Source organism: Chiloscyllium plagiosum, unplaced genomic scaffold, assembly GCF_037043375.1.
Source record: "Chiloscyllium plagiosum isolate Xiang-an unplaced genomic scaffold, Cpla_swu_hap1 HiC_scaffold_42, whole genome shotgun sequence".
NCBI lineage: Eukaryota > Metazoa > Chordata > Chondrichthyes > Orectolobiformes > Hemiscylliidae > Chiloscyllium > Chiloscyllium plagiosum.
In genome coordinates, this window is record NW_028270180.1 from 35,454,300 (window position 1) to 35,474,790 (window position 20,491).

At 39.7% G+C, this 20,491-nt stretch overlaps 1 protein-coding gene across 6 annotated transcripts in view; it reads right to left on the bottom strand.

The window, feature by feature from the left end:
* Positions 1-20,491, bottom strand: part of herc1 (HECT and RLD domain containing E3 ubiquitin protein ligase family member 1) — a 483,062-nt gene that overhangs the window by 366,631 nt on the left and 95,940 nt on the right. For all 6 annotated transcript variants that reach the window (XM_087981970.1, XM_087981969.1, XM_087981967.1 and 3 more), the window contains exons 8-18: positions 17,523-17,650; positions 17,068-17,212; positions 12,405-12,576; positions 12,176-12,310; positions 11,624-11,789; positions 8,198-8,323; positions 4,708-4,926; positions 3,968-4,120; positions 3,741-3,873; positions 2,244-2,435; positions 1,791-2,012 (exon numbers count right to left, since the gene is read on the bottom strand). In XM_087981970.1, coding sequence (XP_087838096.1) covers positions 1,791-2,012; positions 2,244-2,435; positions 3,741-3,873; positions 3,968-4,120; positions 4,708-4,926; positions 8,198-8,323; positions 11,624-11,789; positions 12,176-12,310; positions 12,405-12,576; positions 17,068-17,212; positions 17,523-17,650 — 1,791 coding nt within the window. The remainder of the gene's footprint in view (positions 1-1,790; positions 2,013-2,243; positions 2,436-3,740; positions 3,874-3,967; positions 4,121-4,707; positions 4,927-8,197; positions 8,324-11,623; positions 11,790-12,175; positions 12,311-12,404; positions 12,577-17,067; positions 17,213-17,522; positions 17,651-20,491) is intronic.

Below are 20,491 nucleotides of genomic sequence, written 5' to 3' on the forward strand. Positions count from 1 at the left end.
CTATGCCTTCTCGCTCTGGTCTCCCATACCCTAGGGGGAAGACCTTGTCTTTTTATGCTATCCATGCCACTCATGACCTCCATGTGCTTATAATCTATGCCACAACTGACATTACAAGCATCTTGTATGCTTTCCTGATTATCAAGCTATTCTGCCGCCTTTAGGGATCTGTGGACAAGCATCCCAAGATCCCTCAGAGCTTTAGAGTATCCTGCCATTCATTTAATACACTCTTATTCCTTCTTTAAAAATACATCACCTCGCATTTTTAGCACTAAATTGCATCTGCCACAGATCTACGTATCTGACAAATCCACTTATTCTGTAACCCAAACCAAATTCTAACTGTCAATATTGTGGCCAATCTTTGTTTTATCTATCTACCCATACCGTCATCTAACTGACAACTGAAAAACTGGAGGAACAGCAAGGTCCATAAATTCTACATGGAAGAGCCCAATATATCACTACAATTGGTAAGGTCAAAGCATTTGCAGCAATCTTTCAGGAGAAGTACAATATCGTGATCCATCCCGGCTCCCTCCAGTCTTGGCCGATAAGCCTGACTCCACATGATATGAGAAAGGATTTGGAGGCACTGGATACTGCAGAGGCTATGGGCCCTGACAACATGTGGACAATAGCTCGAATCCAGAACATACCAGAGAGAGAGAGAGAGTAAAAGTGGGGGAGAGAGAGACAAAGAGAGACCAAAAGTGTGTGGAGGGGTGGGGGGAGAGAGAGAGAAACAGACAGACACAAGAGAGAGAGAGAAAAAAACAACAGAAAGGGACAGAGACAATGACAATATGACAAAGAGAGACAGACACAGAGCAAGAGACACAGAGAGAGAGAGCGCGCCCGAAAGATAGAGACAGAGACGGGGAGATAGAAACCCTTGACAGAGAGATAGAAACCTGAGATCAAGAAAGATAAACAGAGAGAGAGAGAGATAGAGAGCCAGAGACACCAGCTAGGAACAGAGAGAGATACTGACCCCTGACAGAGAGAGACAGACAGAGAGAGAGCAAGCCTAGACAGAGAGAGAGAGCGCGAGAGAGAGAGAGCGCGCGAGAGAGAGAGAGAGCGCGCGCGAGAGAGAGAGAGAGAGAGAGAGAGAGCGCGCGCGAGAGAGAGAGAGAGAGCGCGAGAGAGAGAGAGAGAGAGAGAGAGAGAGTGCGAGAGAGAGAGAGAGAGCGCGAGAGAGAGAGAGAGAGCGCGAGAGAAAGAGAGAGCGCGAGAGAGAGACCACAAGACCAAGAGCAAGACACAGACAGAGAGACGGACACCCAAGAGCAAGAGAGAGCTCACGAGACCAAGACCAAGAGCGAGCCTCGACAGAGAGAGCGCGTGCGCGCACAAGACCAAGGCCAAGAGCGAGACAGAGAGAGAGAAAGACAGAGAGAGAGACAGACAGACAGACAGACACCCTAGACAGAGAGAAAGAGAGAGACCACATGAGACCAAGACCGAGAGCGATGCAGAGATAGACAGAGAGAAACCTGAGAGCAAGAGAGATACACAGAGACAGAGAGAGAAAGAGAGCCAGAGACACCAAGCTAGGAACAGAGAGACAGGGACCCCTGACAGAAAGAGAGAGAGAGCGAGAGAGCGAGATCGAAAGAGTGAGACCAAGAACAAGACCGAGACCGAGACAGAGACAGAGACAGACAGAGAGGGACAGACAGAGAGGGACAGACAGAGAGGGACAGACAGAGAGGGACAGACAGAGAGAAAGAAAGACACATTATATTTGTGACACTATGAAAATAATAAATGATTAGTTTTACCTAGCTGGGGAAGATCCATTTCCAGTCCATTGCTGAAAAGAGGTGTTTTTAGCCAACGAATTGTATCTTGTTCTTCAGCAGTCGGAGGTGGACCCTGTAGCATTCCACCAAGACAACGTCCTACAAGTAGTGCAGCAGTTCTTTCCAAATCTACAAGCCACACCCAAGGCTGAGCAGATTGAGGTATTGCCAAATCATCAAGCTCAGCACTTTCAATAGTACCTACAGCATCAGTCCCAAAAGAAGTTAGTAGTTAGAAGCACGACAGAGTTCATGTCAACAACCTTTCTCTACATTTCTGAAACTGCAGGATTTAAGTTACAAAAGCAGATCTGTTCCTGTTTGTTTCCTCTTATTTCTTGTTACTGCAGCACAGTCTGCCATGCACCAGGGTTACAATATTATGAAGTTACAGCATTAGATACGATCCAAGTGCCTGAGCACATCGCTTACCATGCAGTGGCCACTGCAACTCCTGTTCCTCTAAATGGGCCGCAGCTGGTAAAAGTCGGTTTAAGCTATCCAATGATGGCAATAAATCTAGTAGCTGGCTTAGCAATGGTCGTGCCACAGAGACAGGCAGTAACAGTAAAGAGTTAATGATCTGACACAGCATGCTCCCTGCTGCTGATCCATACAGGACACCTGCAAGACAAACAATACTGTAAAGGTATATGAAAGAAACATCTAAAGATTTCATCTGATTAGATTACCTAACAGTGTGGAAACAGGCCCTTTGGCCCAACAAGTCCTCACCGACCCGCCGAAGCGTAACCCACCCATAACCCTACATTTACCCCTTACCTAACACTACGGGCAATTTAGCATGGCCAATTCACCTGACCTGCACATCTTTGGACTGTGGGAGGAAACCGGAGCACCCGGAGGAAACCCACGCAGACACGGGGAGAACGTGCAAACTCCACACAGTCAGTCGCCTGAGGCGGGAATTGAACCCGGGTCTCTGGTGCTGTGAGGCAGCAGTGCTAACCACTGTGCCACTGTGCCACCCACCCATCTGATTTATAACATTGTAGACTACAACAAACAACAGGGAAAAATAAGCATAAAGCATTCCATTTCTGAAGATTGGACCGGATTTACTATTTTCACTCATCTAAATCACACATTCTCCACTTAATTTTCCAGTTCAACAGTCATGAGGGGCTCAAATATAAGATTCACATAAACCCAGCAAAGGAGTTTGAACGATAGCAACAAATCAGATTCATAAAATCAGAGAGCGCACTCTCCGGGCTTTGGACATCTGTGATTAGTTCAACGCAAACATGAGGTTCTTGGCAGTAGCATAAACACAAGTCCGGTGGTAAAGAAATGCAATAGTGGGCCATTGTGAGGAATCAGAATGCCCTTATGTGGATGATCATTCAGGAATCTGCAACTATGGGACAACAGATTTGATTTTTAGAAATTACATTCAATATTGATACTAACAATAGCAAATGGATTACAACACTGAAAAGTACATAACTGAAATAAGGCTGGTTTCCTGATTGACAAAAGAATGATTGACAAAATACATTCAAGAAAATGGTTATCAAGAACTATGAAAAATGGACCTCAGTAGGTCTACAAGTTGACTTGATAGAAAGTTTTTTAAGTTTATGAAAGAACCTGACAGACATTACGATTACTCAAAGGCGAGATAAGCATCAGAGCTGTAAATATCAGCTAGTCACTAACTTATTCAAAAGGAAATTAAAAAAAAACTTTTTTATTCAGAGTGTGTTTAAACTATGGGACTACTGCAGGGCAAGACTGATGCAAAGCAATGGAAGACTAAACTAATGGAGATAAAGAAGACTGAGAGCAGTCCTACAAGATTTTAATCGCTTCAAAAAAGTTAACAAAATTGCTAATGAAGCTGTGTTCTATTATTACAGCAAAAAAAGAAGAAAAAAGAAGTAAAAGTAAACAAGTCACCAATACCTTGAAGCTTGTCCCTGACACTCCCATTCCAGGAGCTTTCTTTCAACAGTGTCGCAGAACGGGAGTAAATTTCAGTCGCATGAGGCAGTAAGAGCTGTAGATGTTTGTGCAATAAAGCTACACTACTGGAGCTCTAAATTAGAAAAAAAACAAACTTAAGTCATCAATAAAGATGAGCCGAAAATATCTCAAAACTACATTTTCCAAGTAAAGGTCCACATTTATACCTCACTGACACTGTTGATGTGACAATATGCCAAGAGTTGCTTCTGGAGAGAGCACAGAAGTTCATGCAAATGAGCTGGCTGGCAGTTTTCTGCAGATGATGTCCCCAGAAGCTGCTTGTCACTGTTTTTTTCCAGTTCTCCAAAAGCCTGATCCTATTAAGAGCATTAACAGTGTAATATTATGAACTAGATTTAACACAATTATAATGACATGATACAATGTAGAATGGGAGAATTTCCAATTGTTAAAAAGAAACATACAGAGAAGACTGAGAGCAGTCTAAAAAAAACATTTAGGAGTACGTTGCCTCCCTATGTAGAGTCTTCCTATAGAGTAATGAAGAACATGTCATTTTACAAAATTGTCTATTTTCTTCAATTTAACACAATTTTGCAACCCAAATTTTCTGGTTGTACTTTTATCTTTCTTTGATCCAAACTCCCTCAAATTATGTTGATGGACATTTAATATAAATTGAGAAAACAAGTCTTCCCAAGAAATCATTTGACTGAAAGAGCTCAAAGCTTAATTCATATATCCAACATATATAACAAGCCCACATTACCAGCAGGAATTAAATATTTGATTAAAAAATTGAAAATAAAATCTGTACTTCAGGATAATCAGCTAAATTAAGAAAAATCAGATAAACACAAGTCTCGTCAGATTAAGGATTTTATAGTACAGATTAAGCAAGAACTTATCTGAAAGAGTTGCTAACAAATAGAAAGCTTCTTACAGTATAGAATCCTAAATTCCTTAGTAGGGTCTTCATCAAGATTTCTGCCAGATGGGTATCGGGATGACTGGATTGGGAGTTGAATGAGGGATCAAGGAAGCTGCTGTAATTTTGTCCTGTAGAGGTGGCTTCAACATCAGAAGGTGAGCTATAGCCCAGCAAAGAAGCTACATGGGTATGGTCTTGTAGGCTTGTAAGAATAATATCCAATTGCATCCTCTGGAAATAAAGGTGATATTTATATTAAATCAATGCATAGCTGCTACACAATTAAACACTGCAAATTAGTATTAAAAAGTCAAAAGGTTGTGTTAGTAATTTTGCAGTTTATATATTTTCTTTGCTATAGCCAATTACTGGGCAAATTAAACCACACTGCAAATTACAGCTATATGAACTGGAAAATGTTCATATTTAGTAAATTTGATGATTTGTTGTTTACAGCTCTTTGAAAATAACTTGCATTTATATAGCTCATTTAATGTAGTAAAATAAATAACCTTAAAATGAATTTAAGATTCTTCCTAGCACAACAGCATTATCAAACACAACTTGACATCAGTGCACAATATTTGGGCAAATTATCACAAGCTTGTTCAAAGAGATTTTGTTTTGGGGAATTTTGAAGGAGGAAAATAAGATGCAGGTTTTAAGGGAGGGAATTCTAAAACTTAGGGCCTCAGCAACTAAATGTATGATTGGCAACAGCAGGGTAATTAAAATTGGGAATTTTTGTTGGGTTGGAGAAGATTACACAGGAAAACAGGAAAAGGTCATGGAGGCACTTGAGAATATGGATAAAAGTTTTAAGAACATGTTGTTGAACGAGAGGCAAATGTAGGTCAGCAAGCACATGGTGGTTGGTGCACAGGACCTAGTGTGAGGAAATATATTGGCAATATGGTTCAGAGAAGCTCAAGTCGAAAGAGGCAAATTTATGCTCATTCAACAGTGGAGGTCGCATTTGGATATAGTACTAGCTCAAAGGTAGAAGACAGAGGGTGGTGGTGGAGGGTTGTTTTTCAGGCTGGAGGCCTGTGACCAGTGGAGTGCCACAAGGATGGGTGCTGTGTCCACTACTTTTCATCATTTATACAAATGATTTGGATGTGAGCATAATATGTATAGTTAGTAAGTTTGCTGATGACACCAAAATTGGAGGTGCAATGGACAGTGAAGAAGGTCACCTTAGATTACAATGGGATCTTGATCAGATGGGTCAATGGGCTGAGAAGTGGCAGATGGAGTTTAATCTAGATAAATGCGAGGTGCTGCATTTTGGGAAACCAAATCTTAGCAGGACTTATACACTTAATGGTAAGTGTTGCTGAACAAAGAGATCTTGGAGTGCAGGTTCATAGCTCCTTGAAAGTGGAGTCGCAGGTAAATAAGATAGTGAAGGCGACGTTTGGTATGCTTTCCTTTACTGGTCAGAGTATTGAGTACAGGAGTTGGGAGGTCATGTTATGGCTGTACAGGACATTAGATAAGCCAGTGTTGGAATACTGTGTGCAATTCTGGTCTCCTTCCTCTCAGAAAGATGTTGTGAAACTGAAAAGGGTTTAGAAAAGATTTACAAGGATGTTGCCAGGGTTGGAGGATTTGAACTATAGGGAGAGGTTGAATAGGCTGGGGCTGTTTTCCCTGGAGCATTGGAGGCTGAGGGGTGACCTTATAGAGGTTTATAAAATCATGAGGGACATGGATAGGATAAATAGACAAAGTCTTTTCCCTGGGGTGGGGAGTCCAGAACTAGAGGGCATAGGTTTAGGGCGAGAAGGGAAAGATAGAAAAGAGACCTAAGAGGCAACGTTTTCACTCAGAGGGTGGTATGTGTATGGAATGAGCTGCCAGAGGAAGTGGTGGAGGCTAGTACAATCGCAACGTTTAAAAGGCATCTGGATGGATATATGAATAGGAAGGGTTTGGAGGGTTAGGGGCTAGGTACTGGCAGGTGGGACTAGAGTTTGTTGGGATATCTGGTCAGCATGGACGAGTTGGACCGAGGGGTTTGTTTCCATGCTGTACATGACACTATAAACAGTCTGACCATTTAGGGAGACAAATGGGAGGTTAATTGAGGTGATGAAGGGAAGCATCAACTGTTGTGAACGCTTACTGTTTTAACATTCATAACCATATTTTACAATTCCAGGAGACAAAGATTTGATCGTGCTTGGATAAAATTCAAAATAACTGTCGTTATAAATTTTATAATCAGTGCTTCACGTCTCTGACAATATCAGATCACTACTAAGAGAAAAAAGGGATTCAACTGCTGTATGTATAAAAGGCTGTTAAATTTATAAAAAGGTTGTTATTCAATTAAAGTACCATGTCAAAAGAATTGTATAAATAATCTGAGTAACAAATAGCCAGAAAGGGAAATCCATTTTGCTTTTTAAATAATATAAAAATTAATTTGATGCACAAATCATAATTAAATCCATTGACTGAAAATGGCCTCTAGAACTGCTCTATTTAGTACATCTGGATATCACAACACAACTTATATGAACAACCTTTAAACACAGGACCTGAAAATGTGGATAGATGCATGTGACGTTTTAGCAACTGGCAGCAAACAAAGCTAGAGAATTGAGATGTAATGGGTTCAGGTAGAACAATCAAGATAAGGGAATTAATAACACATGGAAAGATTCTGAGATGTATGGGGGAATGGAGAACATTGCACACCAATGGATTAATGAAATTTAAGTAATACTTTTCGGATGTTTTCAATTATTTGTTGACATATAACAGAAAGGAATAACACTACATAACATATAGTTGTAATGTATAGCAGACAATTCTCATCACATTACAGGCAGAGTACTAGTGCACTGAAGAAGAGGTTAATGGGAATATTTACAGGGATAGAAAATGATTATGAAGAAACATGGAATTGCTTTGAGTTGTTTAAGACAAAGAAGAAAGAGGGAAATTTGCCTTTGAGCTTTAAAAATGTAATGAGGGACCTGGGTGGATTTCTAGGAATGACTTATTTCATCAGCAGAGAGGTTGTTAAGTCAGTGTGAATAGTTTCGCAATTTCACAACAAAATATAGAGGAACCTCGATTATTCGAACAAGATGGGCAGACAGTATTTTGTTCGGATAATTGATTATTTGGTGGTTTGATTCAATGCCTCTCCTCTGGGACTCGAAGTTTTCTGAACTTTTCTTTTTCCTCGCTCTGCCTGCCTTGCTCCTTCTCTGTGTCTCAGGGTTTATTCTGAGCAGACACACTTGTGTGTAAGGGACCTGCAGCATTGCTGAAGTTCACCCCCCATCAGTTCAATGGGATTGACAGCGAGCACTTGCTAACTGCTCCCCATTCAGGAGACTAGGCAACAGCACACTGCATCCAACACCGCCCTGGTCCGACCCCCAACCCGCCCCTGGTATTCAGATAATCAAGGTTTCTCAGTTTTAAACAATGTTAATGATCTTAATAATCAATGCAAAATCCAAAAAAAAAAAATTCTTACTTGTCCTTTAGTTAAACTTTCCCATCTATCAGGGCCCTGTGGAAGTAGCGAATGTAGCAGCTCCATTCTTTCTCGCAATGGTGGAAGTAACATTGTAGCGCCAACAGACAATGTCTCTATAACAGCCTAAAACACCAAGAAAAAACTCAAGTCTATTTTAAAGTATACAGGTACATACATCTAAACAATTATGTTTCACACTTTCTTCAAAATCAATATAAACATTTCATAGATAACAAGAGGTAACTTCTTTTTCTCCAAACTAATTTGAGCTGATTCAATTGTTCCTTCAAAACCAAAAAAATGCACAAAACACTGTTCATCATTCATTGTAAACACAACTGGGGTATGATTTTTTTTCCTCACTGAAAGGTGAGGAGGGAGGGCAACTAAGTAGGTAGATTGGCCCCAGAAAGAAACTGACCCTTTTCTATCACCTCTCTAATTAAGTTCTGGGCAAAAACTTCAAGGGGAAATTTGTTTGACCAGTCACAAATTAAAACCTTTAGCCGTTCACTTAATAAATACTGACAGGCCATGAACCACCACATTGACCTAATTACTTCCCTTTGCAGGCAAGTGAGAAAGATGTTTTCTTTCACCACAACAGGAAAACAAGGGCAGCCATTCAATCAGTTAAATAAAACAAGTCCTGCAGAAGCTTGAAGAATGCCTGTTGAAGAATGAGATTAATCTGTGGAAGTTTCAAGCTCTTATGTTAGTTCTTTTTATTCAAAAGACATTGTTTGCATCATATATATCCGACAGAATAAATCTTCTACAATTCTGTTCTTGCTGTATGCCTGTTTACTAAGGCAGCAATGGTGTTTTCCATTTCAAGTGATGATGGATCGCATTTAAGTCAACCATGCCAGAGCTTTAGGACAGTCAAACACAGAATGAGAGATGACAGTTTATATGAAGTGTTTGTGTCCAAGTGATCAACAGATTCATGGCAACATTAATTGATGAAGAACTCAGCACTAAACATGAAAAGCAGTTCCCATTTTTGTTAAGTTCAAAACATGTTTGGAAAAACAATAAGCTCACTCTCACGACAACAATGACCTCCATTCTCAGCTGTGAAGAATGGGGCAGCATGGTGGCTCAGTGGTTAGCACTGCAGGGACGCAGGTTCGATTCCAGTCTCAGGTGACAGTCAATTTGGAGTCTGCACCTTCTCCCAGAGTCTGCGTCGGTTTCCTCCAGGTGCTCCAATTTCCACCCACAGTTCAAAGATGTGTGGATTAGTTAGATTGGTCATGGAAAATGCAGGGTTACAGGGATAGTGTAGGGGTTTGGTCTCAGTGTGATGCAATTTAGAGAGTTGGTGTGGACTTAATAGACTGAATGGTTTGGTGCAATATTGTAGGAATCCTATGATTTTCTAAATAAATAGCTTGCAGCCATAAAAAAAGGAAGCTCAAGTTTTGATCTTCAATTTTAATGACATATTTTTGGCACCTCCTGGACAGACAAAAATCTTCAACTTGACAGCCTTCTCATAGGCACATCACCCAAGTATTCCAGCAGTCAACAGTGGCAACTTCGCTGGCTCAACTAAATTTGCCAGATGAGAAAAGCAGCGAGTCTCAAGTCACTGGTAGGGAAACTATTGCAAAAAAATTCTGAAGGCACAAATTAATACCCACTTGGAAAGGCATGGGTTAATTACAGATAGCCAACATGGCTTTATCAGAAGCAAGGCCTTAGAAATGTTAGAATGTTTTGGACATGTAATCAAATGTATGGATGAGGGAAGTTCAATCGATGTAGTTTATATGGATTTTAGCAAAGCTTTTGACACGGTTCCATGTGGGAGACTGATTGAGAAGGTTAAAGCACATAGAAGTGACGGAAACATGGTGAGGTTGATCAGAAACTGGCCCAGTAATAAGACACAAAGGGTAGTGGTAGAAGGCTGTTCGAGTGACTGGAGGCCAATGTCCTGAGGTGTACCACAAGAATTATTACATGGGACCCTTATTATTGGTTATATCCATAAATGATACAGTTGAAAATGTGGGGGGACTGTTAAGCAAATTTGCAGATGACACCAAGATTGGTAGAGTAGGTAATAGTGAGGAAGATGGTTATAGGTCACAGTAAAATACAGATAGGATGATCAGATGAGCAAACAAGTGGCAGATGGTATTAAGTGAATGCACTTGGGAAGAAACAAGATAAAGTAGTATTTAGTGAATGCTACATTGGGTAGCTTAGAGGAACAGAGGGATCTTCGGGATATTCACAGATCCCTGAAGTTGGCACAGCATGAAAATAGGATTGTGAAGGAGGCATATGAGACACTTGCTTTCATCGGGAGAAAATGAGGACTGCAGATGCCGGAGATCAGAGTCGAAAGTGTGGTGCTGAAAAAGGACAGCAGGTCAGGCAGCATCCGAGAAGCAGGAGAATCGATGTTTCAGGCATAAGTCCTTCATCAGGAATGAGACTTGCTTTCATCTGTCATGGCATTGAGTACAAGAACAAGGAGGTAGTGTTGGAGTTATAGAGAGTTAGTTAAGGCAAAGCTGGAAGTGCTGGTCACTTCACTAGGGAAAGATGTGATAGTACTACAGTGGGTACAGAGGAGGTTCACCAGGATGTTGCCTGGGATGGAGCAATGCAGCTGTAGGGAGGCTAGATAGGCTTTGATTATTTTCTTTAGAATGGAGAAGGCTGATTGAAGTGCATAAGATTATAAGGGATAACAACATGATGAGTAAGGAGCAGCTGTTGCCCTTGGTTGAGGGGGTCAATCACGAAGGAATGTCAGCTAAGGGGCAGGAGATTCAGAAGAGATTTGAGAGAATCTGGGACACAGGAACCTGGGAATGTACTAGAGGCCAGAAACCTTAGAACATTTTAAAAATATCTGGATGAGCACTTGAAACTTCATAACATTCAAGTATATGGGACAAGTGCAAGAAATTGGGATTAGCACACCTTTAGTGGTAGTTATGTCAGTATAGACGCAATGGGCCAAAAGGCTTTCTCTGCGCTGTATTAATCTAAGAATATAACAGGAACCAGAAGACAGGCTCCTTCAAAGCTCCATTTTAAGATTTCTTGTAAGCATGACATGAAGACCTGAGACAAGAAACACAGAAGGTACTAGGTAACAGCAAGGGGAAATGGTGATATTACATTAGTGAAATCACTATATCAATGACAACAGCTTGACAACAGGTACCAACTTTGAAAACAATGACCTACAACACTTAACAACCATCTAACGATGCAGTACTTCTCGCTGAACTTGCCTCACATAGGTCAGCTAATGGATTTGCTACATGATCATCTCTCGGAGGAAAAGGCCCACACTGAGATTAAGCCTCGGCACCAAAACCAAATATCTCAACAGTGCTGTAATTAAGGGCAATAGCAATTCAAATAAAGAAAAACTGTTATGAAATAACTCACCTCTTGGATTTCATCTGGTACAGATGAGTCCATTAATCTGAACAATAGATTTCGCAGTGGCCTGGCCTGTCTCCCAAGAATACTGGTGGCCACACCGCCAGCTACAGCCAGTGCCAGATGATTAGACAGTAGCTTGAGACAAAGCTTAAGAAAATTGTGATGCTCCCTATTTTTAAAAATAGTCAAAATGAATTTGATTTAAACCTTAAATTCCATTTGGTGAATGTAAGAATTTATAATAGCAATGCAGCTTGAAAATATTAAATGGTGTCCAAACAAATCATCACTTAATTGTGAAACGTACACCAACGCATTTAAACAATCTTTCAAATACAAAATACTTTGTATTTGATACTGACATCAAAAACAAATCCAAATATTGTTGTAATTCCCAAACTCAAGATTACCAAGATATTAGTCTACAGTTATTTAATAATTTGATTTGAAACTGGATTGGTTAACACATTTGCTCTAAAATGAAGGCACTAAATCTGAACACATTAACAAAACATGTAAATAAAACTCACTAGACCTTATAACAGCCAATCATACCTGGATGACGGGAAAGGGACAGGTGGAACTTCACTATTGATTCCATCACAGTACCATTCAAGAAATGACCGAAGGTGAGAAAAAGTGCTTTCTTCTAAATCAACACAGTAAGGTCGGTGCCAAGCTACAACTTGTCTGTTGTAACAAAACAGAGAGAGTGCTGAACATTCTGTCAAAATAGGAATTTGTCCAAAATACTGTTGAGGGAATTTTTGTTTCATTTTCTAACCTGTCTCTTGGTAATGCTGTCCAAGTTAAGCTGTGGGAAGTTCCAGCAGAAACCTGCTGACATGCTACTCCATCCAAAGCAATCACTTTTTTAGGTTTTGTGATTGGCCCAGTTGAGTTTCCTTGACCACATTGTCCCATAGAATTATTGCCCCAAGCATACACCTCATTATCTATAATTAAAATAAGAATGCATAGACAATATGATGCACCAAAATCAAAATATTTTTCATTATTAAAAGGTATCATTCAGCAAATCAGAAAAATGTCAATATAAGAATTCAAAGCAAAATAAAATGATAAAGTTGTACTTTATTTTTAATCAGTTCATGCAATCTAAGTGTCATGGATGACATTTATTGTCATCCCACACGGGGAGAAAGTGCGGATTGCAGATGATGGAGATCAGAGTCGAGTGTGTGCTGCTGGCAAAGTATAGCATGTCAGGCAGCATCTGAGGAGCAGGAGAATCAATGTTTCAGGTATAAGCCTGAAGATTCCGATGAAGGGCTCATCCCCAAGACACTGATTCGCCTGCTCCTAGGATGCTGCCTGACCTGCTGTGCTTTTCCAGCACCACACTCTCAACTGTCATCCCAAACTGCCAGATGGCAATGAAGAGTCAACCAAATTGTTATGGGTCTGGAGTCACATGGAGACCAGACCAGATAAGGACAGCAGATTTTCTTCACTAAAAGGGCACTACTGAACCATATAGGCTTTTACAATTAAAAAAAAGTTACATGATTGCCATTAGACTCGCGCTTTTAACTCCAGGCTTCTTTATTGATTTTAAGTTTTTCCATTTGCTATGGTGGAATTCAAAACCACATTATTAGGACATCAGACTCAAGGCCCAGAATACCGATAGAGTGACATTATCACTAGGTTTCAGCCAAACATATTTCCTAACTCAAGGACATCAAAGGCTTTGCAAAGCAGCAAACGACAAGTAAAACAAAGGGGAAACATAGGCTTATATAGCAAAAGGATATGGTAGCATTGCAGGCCACCTAGTTAGGTAACAAAACCTGGGGTAGGACAGACAGGAACAGAATGCACAAGCATTTTAAAAAAAGCAATACAACCAAAGGAGGGAAAATGGCAAAAATGCAAAATGAATGACTTGTTACTTAAATTTGTGTGCTAATCAGAGCAACATAAGTGAATTGATGCCACAAATTGAGGTTAATGGTGGAGGTATGATCCTAGAGCCATTATGGAGACATGGTTACATGGAGATTGAAGTCAAGAATGAAACTAGTGGGCGGCACGGTGGCACAGTGGTTAGCACTGCTGCCTCGCAGCGCCAGAGACCCGGGTTCAATTCCCGACTCAGGCGACTGACTGTGTGGAGTTTGCACGTTCTCCCCGTGTCTGCGTGGGTTTCCTCCGGGTGCTCCGGTTTTCTCCCACAGTCCAAAGATGTGCAGGTTAGGTGAATTGGCCATACTAAATTGCCCGTAGTGTTAGGTAAGGGGTAAATGTAGGGGTATGGGTGGGTTTCGCTTCGGCGTGTCAGTGTGGACTTGTTGGGCCGAAGGGCCTGTTTCCATACTGTAATCTAATCTAATCTAATCTAATCTATACAAGGCAAATTGAGGATTATGGGTAAAAGCAGAAATGTGTAAATTTATCAGATTAGCTATGGCAGGTCAGACCTGACGGCCAAATGGCCGATGCATGCTCTTTTGTCTTACTGTAAGAATGAGTCTCATTATGGACTCAACTGATTTTCTTAAATTAGCCGTTTTAAGATAAAGAAAGTAAATAGAAAGTTAGAATTTAAAGACAGTCCATCAGTCCTGACCCAGCTCATCATCAACGACATATGTATCACCTTCCCTGCTCAAGAAATTTGAAAGCGTTTCAGCAGTAACCACAGACTAACACATTGCCATGGATCACAGCAAAGCTCAAGTCATCTGCTGAAGTGCAATGCAAAGAAAACAAAACATTAATTTCCTGGTGAATTATCATAATTAATGTTCTGTAATCAGTCTTAATCATGTACAATACATACCCAATAAACTGGAATCATCAACAAGCCTTTTCCTTTAAAACAGCGAGAAAACAAGACTCTTTGTTCAGTACCAATAAACATAATCATTTAGCAATCAGTGATGCTGTCAGCTCATGAACTACTTCATTGATTTTGTAGCAGCTTGTGACCAAATTGTTATGGACCAGGCCAAACCCCGCCAAGGTATATTAAGTATATAGACGAGACCTTAATTTTTCTTATTTCCTTGTTCCGTCCAGAGTAGAATAAAATCAAATCCCTACAGTGTGAAAGCAGGCCATTCAGCCCATCAAATCCACACCGGCCCCCCGAACAGCATGTAATCTCTGTACACCCCATGGGCAATCCACCTAGCCTATACACCCCTGATACTATGGGCAATTTAGCATGGCCACCAGTACATCTTTGGACTGTGGGAGGACACCGGAGCACCCAGCGGAAACCCACGCAGACACAGGGAGAATGTGCAAATACAGACAGTTTTCTTTGCATTGCACTTCAGCAGATGACCTCAGCTTTGCTGTGATCCTTGGCAATGTATTAGCTATAGTCTGTGGTTACTGCTGAAATGCTTTCAAATTTCTTGAGTAAGGATGTTGGCACATGCGTCGTTGATGATGAGCTGGTTCAGGACTGATGCACTCTCTTTAAACTCTAACTTTCTATTTATTTTCTTTTTCTTAAAACGGCCAATTTAAGAAAATCAGTTGAGTCCATAATGAGACTTATTTTTACAGTAAGACAAAAGAGCATGCATTGGCCATTTGGCCATCAGGTCTGATCTGCCATAGCTAATTTGTTAACCACTGAGCCAAATGCTGCCCATTTGAAAAACCTGAAGAAACTCAAGTTTTTAAACCTTGAGTGATGAACAACCCAATGGCCATGACAAATAAGCCAAGTAGTACGGAAATACATTCATAAACAAAATCTAAATGATTTGCGGGCAGCTTTTAAGATGATTCTTATCCATTGTTCCTTTATCACTGACTACAAGATCCAAAATCACAGGTCAGACTTTAAGATTTAAAACACATTAGAAACCTATCCAGAGGTAGACAAGTAAATTCTTGGGAGAGCTAATACAAAATGGCACAAGTCGAGAGTGTGGTGCTGGAAAAGCATAGCAGGTCAGGCAGCATCCAAGGAGCAGGAGAATCGACATTTTGGGCATAAACCCTTCATCATTCCTAATGAAGGGCTTATACCTGAAACACTGATTCTCCTGCTCCTTGGATGCTGCCTGATCTGCTATGCTTTTCCAGCACCACACTCTTGACTCTGATCTCCAGCATCTGCAGTCCTCAATTTCTCCTACAAAATGGTATAAGCAAATCAATAGTTTAAGTTAGCAATAAATATAGAAAACGCTTGCTTATCAATGCCACCTCAAGTACATTTACCCCAACACATCTGCTTCCCACTTACAATCAAATGTAATTATTTTTATGAAAAAGTGAGAAGATTCCTTTGTCTATACTAAGTATATTATACAAATAATATCTAGACAATTCATTGCTTTAAACCTATTGTAATGGCCCTCAGAATTCACATTCCAGAAGGCAGCACTGATGAAAACAAAATTTCAAAAGGGAAAACTTTGGAGGAAAATGAGTTGCTTAAAAGCTAAATAATAACTTTTCAAAATTAGCAAAAGCACACTAAGGAGCACAAGTAATGAGCAAAAACTGAATAATTAATAAATCCCTCAATCTTTTCCAAAGTTACCAATCAGAAAGCTAACCCTCAGTTAACTCAAGTTTCACAACATTCACCACTTTCCCCATTCTTTCAATTTGAAATATTCAGAAAATCCATACAAAAATAAATCACAAAATGGCTTGCAAGAATATTTTGCTTTGTTAGAGGTCATGATTTGGTGGACAAATCACACATGACACTTAAATAAGATGCAGAATATTCTTCACAAAGAGTCGAGTTCAACTTACTCCACTAAGTTTGCTACGTCACAATTAGGAGAAGTGCAGAAACAAGCTACAGAGAACATAGAACAGTATCGCACAGGAACAGGCCTTTTGGCCTACCATATCTGTGCCGAACATGAGGTCATTGTGAATCAATCTCATCTGCCTGTACATAAGCACCTATTCCTCAACTGTTCATGTGTCTGTCTAAACGCCTCTTTTCTGTACCCTCTCCAAATCCTCTACTTCCTTCCTGTTGTGTGGTGACCAGAACTACACAATATTCCAAATATGGCCGAACCAAAGTTTTATACAGTTTCAGAGCCACAGTAAACAATTCCACAAAAAAAAAATCAAAGTACTGGTTTAACACATTATGTTTTGCTCTTTGAACTTCATGTTGGCAGAATTGATGCATTCCTGCTGTTCATTGCAGAACAAGCTTATTTACAGATGAGGCAAGTATTAAAGCTATAAACAAACTGAAAATTAAACATTCACTAATAAAGTCATTAATAAAACTATAATCAACAGCTTTCAAATCAAAAAGGTGACAAATAGTCAAACAAGATTCTTATACTTGGCTACAAAATGATTGGTTGGAATCAAGTGGTTCCAATTATACAGCCTTGTAATGTTTTGTTCTATGCCACCACCACTCTTGTTACATTTCAGCGATGATTATATTGGTTTAGAAAATCAAATTTGCTTCTTACCATGTGAAAGAGCCAAACAGTGGCTGTCACCTATTGAGAGGTCAACTACTCTTGTAGTAGCCAGTTCTTCAATAAGTTTGGGTCTCAAAGCTGTAGCTTCTGATGAGCCACATCCAAGACAGGCACCGCAGCCCCAAGCATACACCTACATTTGAAATGCAGCAAATATCAAATTAATTCCAAATAAATTTGTGGTATGAAATTCATGTTACATGTATTTCTTTTGTCAAAACTATAGGCAAATTTATATGGCAATGCTATTGTTAATGAGGACCAAAAATCAATTGTTATACTTCAAGCTTCTTTAATATCATGATGTGTTTCAAAGCACTTTTTAAAAAAATTCGTAACATAAAGATCATTTCAGTTACACCTCACGTATTCATCATTGACTTACTCTTACAACAAACAAAAGAATGCATTCTGCCATGAAAATATTTTGCAGCTTAACTAACCTGTCCTGTTGACGTTAAAGCAAGTGAAGATTGACTCCCAGCACATACTTTACGGATAAACATCCCTTGTAAGGCTTCAATAACTTTGGGTTTATAAACTCTGTTAGTGTCACCATGACCAAGTTTGCCTAGTAGAATGAATGGAATATATTAACCCTATTATTCAAACAACTTGCTAATTAACTTAGTTTTATTGAGCAATATAGCTTGTTGCATGAGAATCCATGAAAAGAAGATATGGCATTAAAAATTATATAAACGAATTTTCAAATAATGTCACACTGGCTGGAATTTATGGAATCAGTGGACAAGTAGTAGAATGATCAACAAGCTGGCTACAACACAGAAAACAGACAGTATGAATTAAAGGTAGCTATTAAGATTAATAATTATTGCGATGTGGTGTTCAGACAACTGCTTTTCACCATTTATACAGATCTGGACTTAGGGTCAGGAAGGAGCATAATTCTAAAATTTGTAGGTAACAAAATAAAATTAGGAAGACTATTGTAAATATGGAGAACTACAATTTTGTTACAGACTTGAAAAATACACAAGTAATTGGAAAAATAAATTTCAAGAACTGAGATAAATACAATTTGGCAGGAGGAATAAGGAAAACTCTCCTTGGAAAGGAATTTAATGATACAGATACGCATCTCACTAAAAGTAGCAATGCAAATGACGACAAAAAGAACAGAATTGAGGTTAATTTCGAGATGGACAGAATTGAAAAGCACAGAAAATTTATGTTAAATTTGTATAGTACTTTTGGTGTCTTCACGATCTTCAATCTTCATAATATAAAAGCAATGTACTGGAGAAAGCTCAAAAACAAAAATCGGAAAAACGGCAGAACTGAAATATTACAGAAACACAGGGAATACTATTATTCGGGTTGAACTGAAGTTGAGAGCATCAAATTCCTCTGAGTGAGGCTAACTGACAACCTATCCTGGACTTCACACATGGATACAACAGTCAAGAAGACATAACAACACCTCCTATTCCTCAGGTGGCTCAGGAAATTTGAATTGCCAGAAGGCCCCTCACCAACAGATGCACCATTTAAAACATACTGTCTCGGTGCATAACTGCCTGGTATGGCAATTGCTCTGTCCAAAACCAGAAGAAATTATATAAGGTTGTATACATACACCATCATGGAATCCAAACTTCTATCCCTGGATTCCATTTACATGGCTTGTTCTCACATTAAGACTGCCAAAATCATCAAAGGTCCATCGCACCACAGTAATGACCTTCTTCCGTCAAGTAGGAGGTACAGAAGTTTGAACACACGCACCAGCAGGTTCAGGAACAGCTTCTTCCCGGCTGTCATTAGACTGATGAATGGACTCTCTTAAATAATGCTAATCTTGCTAATATTGATCTTGCCTATCGCACATACTGTGCAACCTAACGTTTTTGTTACAATTTTTGATCTATACATTCCATGCTTACTATGATCTGCCTGTATTGCTTGTAAACAAAACTTTTCACTGTACTGTACTTTGGTAAGTGACAATAAATTAACTAGATCACGGCTGATTTTATAGTGCAATATTGTTTTCTCACCCTATCTCCATATCCTTTTATGTATTTAGTGTCTGGAAATCTACTAAATTTTGGTTTGAATGTACTTAATGATTCAGCCTCCACAAACCCCTGGGGTAAAAAGTTCTGAAGATTCACCACCATCTGAATGAAGAAATTGCTTACTATTTCATCTCAGTCCTAAAAAACTAACTCTTCTGTGGAACAGTGTCCCAAATCTAGGCCTCAGAGCCTGGGAAAACATCCTTCCTGAATCTATCCCATCAAGTCCTGCACACTTTAATGAGATCCCTCTCATTCTTCAAAACTCTTGACAACATAGACCCAGACTCCTCAATATTTCCTTCAAGGATAATCCTCCTACTCGGGAATCAACTAGGAGAAAGTGAGGATTGCAGATGCTGGAGATGAAAGTTGAAGGGTGTGGTGATTGAAAAGCACAGCTGGTCAGGCAACATCTGAGGAGCAGGAGAATCAATGTTTCAGGCATAAGCCCTTCATCAGAAATCCTGATGAAGGGCCAATGCCCAAAATGTTGATTCTCCTTCTCTTCGAATGCTGCCTGATTGGCTGTGCTTTTCCAACAGCACACTCTTCGACTACTCAGGAATCAGTCTGAACAAGCCCTTACTGCAAAGCCTCTGTGGCAAGCATCCCTTCCTTAGTTCACGAGACCAAAATTACAGACAATATCCTAAGTTTTACATAAGGCTCTACAATGCCAACAAGTCATTTACTTTTCTAATTGCCTGCTCCATCCACAAGTTGGCTTTTGGTAATTTATAAACAAGGCCACCAAAGTCCCTTTAGATGGCAAAACTTCCCCAATCTCTCATCATTTAAGAAATACTCTGCTTTACCTTCCAAAATGTTACAACTACATATTTTTTCCACATTTTTTTGTACTCCATTTGCCATGTTCTTGCACACTTAGCTTCTCTAAATCCCCTTGAAGCTTTTTTTTAAAACACATATTACCCTCAATTTCTATTCACATCTAATTCTGTGTTACAGAAAATTTTGGAAATGTTACATTTGACCCCCACATTCAAACATCAACAAAGATTGCAAATTTCTGGAGCTCAAGTACTGATCCTCATGTAACTTCCAATATTCACAGCCTACCAACCATCGAACAGTCTATTTATTCCCGACTCTCCATTTCTGTCCATTAAACAAATCTCAAACCATACCAGAATCCGATTTAATCCCACAAGTGGTAATTTAAACCTACTGTGTGGGGCAAACTGTTACGTATCTTAAGTATTGGTTTCCAATCCTCTGAATTACTACTCTCTTCCGAACTATTCGGTTAGTTACATAGATCATACAAGAGTACAACGCAGTACAGGCCCTTTGGCTCTCGAGGTTGTACCAATCTTTTAATCTACTCTAAGATCAAACGAAACTAA